We start from the raw sequence: 8,775 nt of genomic DNA on the forward strand, positions 1-8,775 counted from the left end.
AACATCATCATTTGTCATTGATGTATTACTCAACAGTATTCTCCCCTTCCTCTTAATTCACTCTGAGCACAAAAGCCCTTAGCTGAATTCTCTAATTACATTTGTTCAATTAATGTCAGTCTTTGAATGCTCCATTGTATAAACTATTTAATTTTCCTGCTTGTGTGCCTTGTGCACTGATTTCAAACAATTAGAGTAAATTTGTCATTCTCACGTCTTTCTCCAAGTATGTATCTTCAGTTTCTTCCTTCATTTGCAATCAACACAACTTCGCCAACATTACGTTTTCAATGTGAATTTATCAATTAAGTAATTTCTCTTATTTGAGATAAACAAGATTTAACTCCTGTGGTGTTTAGGCTTAACACATGCAGGCTACCCTTCTATAAATTTGAATGCTGAAGAGGGTGAGCGATTATACAGAAAGAGACAGGTTTTCATGACAAAAAGTTAGGGATGACGATGACAGATGTACAGGCTGAGAGGAACGGGGATTGTCAGATGAAGCCCGATACTTTTCTACTCTCAGATTGTCAAGGTAAGTAAAGGAAAGCATTAAGAACGATTCAAGGCTAAATGCAGCAGCCGTGTTGGGATTCAATACAGGCTCGGCATTGGCAAGTATGTTCATTCTTGGTAATAAATTACCCCCAAATTCGCTACACTCCTTAATTCCTGGGGTTGCAACCTCAACTGATGAACTATATCCTGAATACAGGGCTCAATCCACTGGTAGTAGCCTAACTGGTGGTAGACATGCTAGCATTTAATAATGCTGCATTTACCTGAGTCAGTAAGAATAGTGATGGTGGGAATTGGTGCTCAGGTCATTGAAGATAAATTTGACTGACGGTTTTGATATCCACTCATCATGATATATTACACATCATAATTAATACCAATACATAAATATAATTTTCTTTCTCTAAACATGAATACAACATTGTGTCAATTAATCATAAAGTCATACAATGTGTAATTACCCATAATCCCATTTTTGTTTTACATTTACTAACTATCACTCAATAGGCAGAGTAGCATAGTGGTTAGAGCGTTGGACTAGTAACTGAAAGGTTGCAAGTTCAAATCCCCGAGCTGACAAGGTACAAATCTGTCGTTCTGCCCCTGAACAGGCAGTTAACCCACTGTTCCTAAGCCGTCATTGAAATTAAGAATTTGTTCTTAACTGACTTGCCTAGTAAAATAAAGATAAAATAAAAAATCCTCATAAAATGTATATTTTTTTGTGAAACAAAATTAACAAATCATTGAAATGATTTGAATTTAGTTTTATTAAGCATGTGTTCGTTTTTTTGTGTCTATTTCAATAAATCCCAGAATTCTATTGAGAAAATTCTAACTACAACGTATTAAAGGTATGGCTTTCAATTAATGTACTGAAAACCTTATTGAATAAAATCTCCATAAGAAAATCTGTTAACCAGCAAATGGGACGGTTTTCTGCGGTTGAATTAAATGCATTCATTGCTTGCAAGGGAGCCACACCTGCCCATTAAGCCCATTACGAACTTGCGTAAGTCTAAATCGGGACCTATAATCATACATACAAAATAACTGATACTATCAAGTGCATTTATGCACATTGCATTCAGAAAGTATTCAGACCCCTTGACGTTACAGACTTATTCTAACATGGAATACATGAATTGTTTTCCTCATCAATCTGCACACAACACCCCATAATGACAAAGCACAAAAAGTGTTTTTTTTTTTTGCAAATGTACTACAAATAGAAAAACATAAATACCTTATTAACAGTGGAAGTCGGAAGTTTAAAAACTTAGGTTGGAGTCATTAAAACTTGTTTTTCAACCACTCCACAAAATTCTTGTAAACAAGTAATAGCTTTGTCAAGTCGGCTAGGACATCTACTTTGTGCATGACACAAGTCATTTTTCCAACAATTGTTTACAGACAGATTATTTCACTTATTATTCACTGTATCACAATTCCAGTGTGTCATACGTTTACAAACACTAAATTGGCTGTGCATTTAAACAACTTCGAAATTACCTCAAAATGATGTCATGGCTTTAGAAGCTTCCGATAGGCTAATTGACATAATTTGAGTCAATTGGAGGTGTACCTGTGGATGTATTTCAAGGCCTACCTTCAAAATCAGTGCCTCTTTGCTTGACATCATGGGAAAATCAAAAGAAATCAGCCAAGACCTTTCAGCGAGTTCCCAACTGTCTGAAGGTACAACGTTCATCTGTACAAACAATAGTACACAAGTATAAACACCATGGGACCTCGCAACCCTCATACCGCTCAGGAAGGGGACGCGTTCTGTCTCCTAGAGATAAACGTACTTTGGTGCAAAACCTGCAAATCAATCCCAGAACAACGGCAAAGGACCTTGTGAAGATGCTGGAGGAAACAGGTACAAAAGTATCTATAGCCACAGTAAAACGAGTCCCATAGCGACATAACCTGAAAGCCCGCTCAGCAAGGAAGAAGCCACTGCTCCAAAACCGCCCGAAAGAAAGCCAGACTACGCTTTGCAACTGCACATGGGGACAAAGGTCGCACTTTTTGGAGAAATGTCCTTTGGTCTGATGAAACAAAAATAGAACTGTTTGGCCATAATGAACATTGTTTTGTTTGGAAGATAAAGTGGGAGGCTTGCAAGCTGAGGAACATCATCCCAAACGTGAAGCATGGGGATGGCGGCATCATGATGTAGGAGTGCTTTGCTGCAGGAGGGACTGGTGCACTTCACAAAATAGATGTCATCATGAGGTAGGAAAATTATGTGGATATATTGAAGCAACATCTCAAGACATCAGTCAGGAAGTTAAAGCAAGGTCGCAAATGGGTCTTCCAAATGGACAATTACCCCAAGCATGCTTACAAAGTTGTGGCAAAATGGCCTAAGGACAACAAAGTCATGGTATTGGAATGGCCATCACAAAGCCCTGACCTCAATCATATCGAACATTTGTGGGCAGATCTGAAAAAGCATGTGCGAGCAAGGAGGCCTTAAAACTCATTTACACCAGCCCTGTCAGGAGGAATAGGGCCAAAATTCAGCCAATGTTTTGTGGGAAGCTTGTGGAAGACCACCCTAAATGTTTGACCAAAGGAAAACAATTTAAAGACAATGCTATCAAATACTAATTGAGTTTATTTTTACTTCTGACCCACTTGGAATGTGATGAAAGGAATAAAAGCTTAAATAAATAATTCTCTCCACTGTTATTCTGACATTTTACTTTCTTAAAATAAATTGCCGATCCAAACTGACCTAAGACAGGGAAGCTTTACTAGAATTATATGTCAGGAATTGTGAAAATTGATTTTAAATGTATTTGGCTCAGGTGTATGTAAACTTCCGACTTCAACTGTACATAATTATTCAGACCCTTTGCTTTGAGACCTGAAATTGAGCCCCGGTGTATCCTGTTTCCATGTATCATCCTCTTAGCACATGGATCTCATTAACGGGATCAACATCCAGTGAAACTGGAGCGCGCCAAATTCAAAATACAAAATTGTAATGTTAAACATTCATGAACTTACAAGTGTCCTACATCATTCAAAAGCTTAAAAACTTCTTAGGGCTGAGATCCCGCTAACGGGATCGATATGACAACAGCCAGTGAAAGTGCAGGGCGCCAAATTCAAAACAACAGAAATCCTATAATTAAGATTCCTCAAACATAGAAGTATTTCACACCATTTTAAAGATAAACTTCTTGTTAATCCCACCTCCGTCTCCGATATGAAATAGACTTGACGGCGAAAGCACCACAGACGACATGTTAGGTCAGAGCCAAGTAACAGAAAAACACAGCCATTTTTCCAGCCAAAGAGAGGAGTCACAAAAATCAGAAATAGAGATAAAATGAATGACTAACCTTTGATGATCTTCATCAGATGAGACTCATAGGATTTCATGTTACACAATACATTTATGTTTTGTTCGATAAAGTTCATATGTAAATCAAAAAATCTCAGTATACATTGGCGCATTATGTTCAGTGGTTCCAAAAACATCCTGTGATTTTGCAGAGAGCCACATCAATTTACAGAAATTCTCATAATAAATGTTCATGAAAATACAAGTGTTTTCATGGAACTTTAGATACAGGGGTTGCATTAAATAATCTTCTTCGGGATTGGTGTCTCATCCACGGGACGGTTGAGCTAACGTAGGCTAATGCGATTAGCATGAGGTTGTAAGTAACAATAACAATTCCCAGGATATAGACATATCTGATATTGGCAGAAAGCTTAAAGTCTTGTTAATCTAACTGCACTGTCCAATTTACAGTAGCTATTACAGTGAAATAATGCCATGCTATTGTTTGAGGAGAGTGCACAGTTTTTAACTTGAAAAGTTATTAATAAACAAATTAAGCACATTTGGGCCGTCTTGATGCAAAATGTTGAAATAAATGCAATGGTTCATGGGATCAGTCAAAAACTCAGGCACCCGATCGACATACACTGCTGCCATCCTTCTGCCATCTAGTGGCCAAAATCTAAACTGGGATGGAATAATACATTATGGCCTTTCTCTTGCATTTCAAAGATGATGGTACAAAAAAAGGGGGGGTTTCTTCATATTATCTTTTACCAGATCTAATGTTTTTGTGTTGTCCTACATTCCTTTCACATTTCCACAAAAAAAATGTTTCCATTCAAATGGTCTCAATAATATGCATATCCCTGCTTCAGGTCCTGAGCTAGAGGCAGTTAGATTTGGGTATGTCATTTCAGGCGAAAATTGAAAAAATGGGGCAGATCTTTATAAGGTATGTGCACACTGCCCAAAAAATGAGGTGGAAACTGAGTTGCATTTCTTGAACTCCTGTCAAATGTATGACCACATTAGCAATTTTGTTTCCCACAGATCACACAGACCCAGAAATAATTTGAAAACAAATCAAACATTGACAAACTCTCAAATCTGTTTGGCGAAATGTCACAGTCCGCAATCAAAGCAGCAAGATTGTTGGCCCATTGCACTGAGAAGAGTCTTTACATTTACTGTTAATTTCTAACCGTTTTCTATTCATGCTGTTTTGTGTCTTCTCACATTTGTTGACCATTTATTTCACCTACTTTGGCAATGTAAACATGTTTTCCATGCCAATAACGCCCCATTGAGTTGAAATGAGAGAGAGCAAGAGAGAGAGAAATGTGTTGTTATGTGCTGATGCAGTACTCTCCTGCTCTGCAGAGTTTGTCACCTCAGAGTCCCACCTCACTTTGGTGATATTGCCACGGTGATGAACTCTATATGAGCCTGCTGCAGGGGTCATCATGAATATGCATGAGTAAAAATGTTGTGAATAACTGTCTAGAGGGAGAGAGAGTTGAAAGGAGAGAGGGATGGAGGGAGAGAGCAAGGGGTAGAGGTGTGTGTGTCTCTGTGTATAGTATGTGTGTGTGTGTGGGTGTATAGGGGTGTGTGGGTGTTGGCATGTGTGTAACTCAATAACTGGTGCAAGGCCATGCGTACCCCAGGCATGGACTAAGACTTTTTTCAAAAGGTCATAGTGCATCAAAAGGACAAGTGAGTGTGTATGCGTGAGTGTGCATGTGAGTTGAGTGTGTGTTTCTGCGTGTGTGTGTGAGTTGAGTGAGTGTGTGTGTGTGTGTATCTGTGTGTGTTTGACCCTGGGGTAAACTACACTGCAGAAGAGTGGTTTGTTGATTTGTTTATATTCTGCTCTGTTTTGTCTTCTGTGATTCAAAGAACTATATGAGGGATGGTTGTCTTCCGCTGTGTGTGTGTATTTGATTCCTCCACTGTGTACGTGTGTGTATTTTCTTAGGGCTGTTCTGAAGGCTTTTTCATGACAGGGATTGAGAGAGCAAACAAGCCGGTAAAGTGTTCTATAGATTCTCAGCCTTGCATGGTCCCCCCAGAGACCTTCTTCCTCATCTTCCTCAGTGGCCTTCATTCCCCAGCTCCCCCAGTGGCCTTCATTCCCCAGCTCCCCCAGTGGCCTTCATTCCCCAGCTCCCCCAGTGGCCTTCATTCCCCAGCTCCCCCAGTGGCCTTCATTCACAAGCTCCCCCAGTGGCCTTCATTCCCCAGCTCCACCAGTGGCCTTCATTCCCCAGCTCCCCCAGTGGCCTTCATCCCCCAGCTCCCCCAGTGGCCTTCATCCCCCAGCTCCCCCAGTGGCCTTCATTACCCAGCTCCCCCAGTGGACTTCATTACCCAGCTCCTCCAGTGGACTTCATTCCCCAGCTCCCCCAGTGGCCTTCATTCCCCAGCCCCCCCCCCCCAGTGGCCTTCATTCCCCAGCTCCCCCAGTGGCCTTCATTACCCAGCTCCCCAAGTGGACTTCATTCCCCAGCTCACCCAGTGGCCTTCATTCCCCAGCCCCCCAGTGGCCTTCATTCCCCAGCTCCTCCAGTGGCCTTCATTCCCCTGCTCCCCCAGTGGACTTCTTCCCCTGCTCCCCCAGTGCCTTCATTCCCTTGCTCCTCCAGTGGTCTCCTCCCCCAGCTCCACCAGTGGAATTCTTCCCCAGTTCCCCTAGTGGCCTTTTTTCCCCTGCTCCCCCAGTGGCTGCATGTCCCAGCTCCTCCAGTGGCTTCATCTCCCAGCTCCCCCAGTGGCTGCATGTCCCAGCTCCTCCAGTGGCTTCATCTCCCAGCTCCCCCAGTGGCTTCATCTCCCAGCTCCCCCAGTGGCTTCATTCCCAGCTCCCCCAGTGGCTTCATCTCCCAGCTCCCCCAGTGGCTTTCATCTCCCAGCTCCTCCAGTGGCTTCATCTCCCAGCTCCCCCAGTGGCTTCATCTCCCAGCTCCCCAGTGGCTTCATCTCCCAGCTCCCCCAGTGGCTTCATCTCCCAGCTCCCCCAGTGGCTTCATCTCCCAGCTCCTCCAGTGGCTTCATCTCCCAGCTCCTCCAGTGGCTTCATCTCCCAGCTCATCCAGTGGCTTCATCTCCCAGCTCCTCCAGTGGCTGCATCTCCCAGCTCCTCCAGTGGCTTCATCTCCCAGCTCCCCCAGTGGCTTCATCTCCCAGCTCCTCCAGTGGCTTCATCTCCCAGCTCATCCAGTGGCTTCATCTCCCAGCTCCTCCAGTGGCTGCATGTCCCAGCTCCTCCAGTGGCTTCATCTCCCAGCTCCCCCAGTGGCTGCATGTCCCAGCTCCTCCAGTTTCTTCATCTCCCAGCTCCCCCAGTGGCTTCATCTCCCAGCTCCCCCAGTGGCTTCATCTCCCAGCTCCTCCAGTGGCTTCATCTCCCAGCTCATCCAGTGGCTTCATCTCCCAGCTCCTCCAGTGGCTTCATCTCCCAGCTCCCCCAGTGGCTTCATCTCCCAGCTCCCCCAGTGGCTTCATCTCCCAGCTCCTCCAGTGGCTTCATCTCCCAGCTCATCCAGTGGCTTCATCTCCCAGCTCCTCCAGTGGCTTTATCTCCCAGCTCCCCCAGTGGCTTCATCTCCCAGCTCCTCCAGTGGCTTCATGCCCCAGCTCCCCCAGTGGCTTCATGCCCCAGCTCCTCCAGTGGCTTCATGTCCCAGCTCCTCCAGTGGCTTCATGTCCCAGCTCCTCCAGTGGCTTCATGTCCCAGCTCCCCCAGTGGATTCATGTCCCAGTTCCCCCAGTGGCTTCATCTCCTCCAGTGGCTTCATGTCCCAGCTCCTCCAGTGGCTTCATGTCCCAGCTCCCCCAGTGGATTCATGTCCCAGTTCCCCCAGTGGCTTCATCCCCCAGCTCCCTCAATGGCTTCATTCCCATAGCTAAAACAGGTTTTTAGAATTTTCTGTGAAATTATAAAAAAATCTATTTTAAATAATATTCACAAATGAAAAATCAGGTTTACTTAATTATATATTCAGAACCTTTACTCAGTACTTTGTTGAAGCACCTTTGGCAGCAATTACAGCATTGAGTCTTGTTGGGTAAGATGATGCAAGCTTAGCACACCTGTATTTGTGGAGTTTCTCCCATTCTTCTCTGCAGATCCTCTCAGGCTCTGTCAGATTGAATGGGAGTGTCGTTGCACAGCTATTTTCAGGTCTCCCCAGAGATGTTCGATCGGATTCAAGTCTGGGCTCTGACTGGGCCACTCAAGGACATTCAGAGACTTGTCCTGAAGCCACACCTGTGTTGTTTTGGCTGTGTGCTTAGAGTTGTTGTCCTGTTGGAAGGTGAACCTTCGTCCCAGTCATCAGGTCCTGAGCACTCTAGGGCAAGTTATCATCAAGGATCTCTCTGTACTTTGATCCGTTCATCTTTCCCTTGATCCTGACTAATCTCCCAGTCCCTGCCACTGAAAAACATCCTGACAGCCTGATGGTGCCACCTCCATGCTCCACCTTAGGGATGGTGCCAGGTTTCCCCCAGATGTGACACTTGGCATTCAGGCCGAAGCGTTCAAACTTGGTTTCATCTGACCAGAGAATCTTGCTTTTCATGGTCTGATTGTCCTTTGGGTGATTTTTGAGAAACTCAAAGCTGGCTGTTATATGCCTTTTACTGAGAAGTGGCTTCTGTCTGGCCACTCTACAATAAAGGCCTGATTTGTGGAGTGCTGCAGAGATGGTTGTCATTCTGGAAGGTTCTCCCATCTCCACTGAGGATCTCTGGAGCTCTGTCAGAGTGGTCATCGGGTTCCTGGTCACCGAGCTGATAAAAGGCCCTTCTCCCCTGATTTCTCAGTTGTCCTGGGCGGCCAGCTCTAATAAGAGTCTTGGTGGTTCCAAACTTCTTCCATTTAAAATAATGATGGAGGCCACTGTGTTCTTGGGGACCTTCAATACTGCATACATTTTTTTTAT

General features: G+C 44.1%; 1 protein-coding gene across 1 annotated transcript; it reads left to right on the forward strand.

The window, feature by feature from the left end:
- Positions 1-462: 462 nt before the first annotated feature.
- On the forward strand, positions 463-7,734 carry LOC135553457 (uncharacterized). Its single transcript, XM_064985567.1, has 2 exons — positions 463-538; positions 5,927-7,734. The coding sequence occupies exons 1-2, from the start codon at positions 463-465 to the stop codon at positions 7,732-7,734; spliced, it is 1,884 nt and encodes a 627-aa protein (XP_064841639.1).
- Positions 7,735-8,775: the final 1,041 nt, after the last annotated feature.

The sequence above is a fragment of the Oncorhynchus masou genome, chromosome 13 (assembly GCF_036934945.1).
Source record: "Oncorhynchus masou masou isolate Uvic2021 chromosome 13, UVic_Omas_1.1, whole genome shotgun sequence".
NCBI classification, from domain to species: Eukaryota; Metazoa; Chordata; class Actinopteri; order Salmoniformes; family Salmonidae; genus Oncorhynchus; species Oncorhynchus masou.

Excerpts from the sequence above, each read along its gene's own strand:
- LOC135553457 (XM_064985567.1), top strand. The coding sequence starts at position 463 with ATGACAGATGTACAGGCTGAGAGGAACGGGGATTGTCAGATGAAGCCC. Across the intron at positions 539-5,926 it reads TCTACTCTCAGATTGTCAAG|TGGCCTTCATTCCCCAGCTC; the intron begins GTAAGTAAAGGA and ends CATCTTCCTCAG.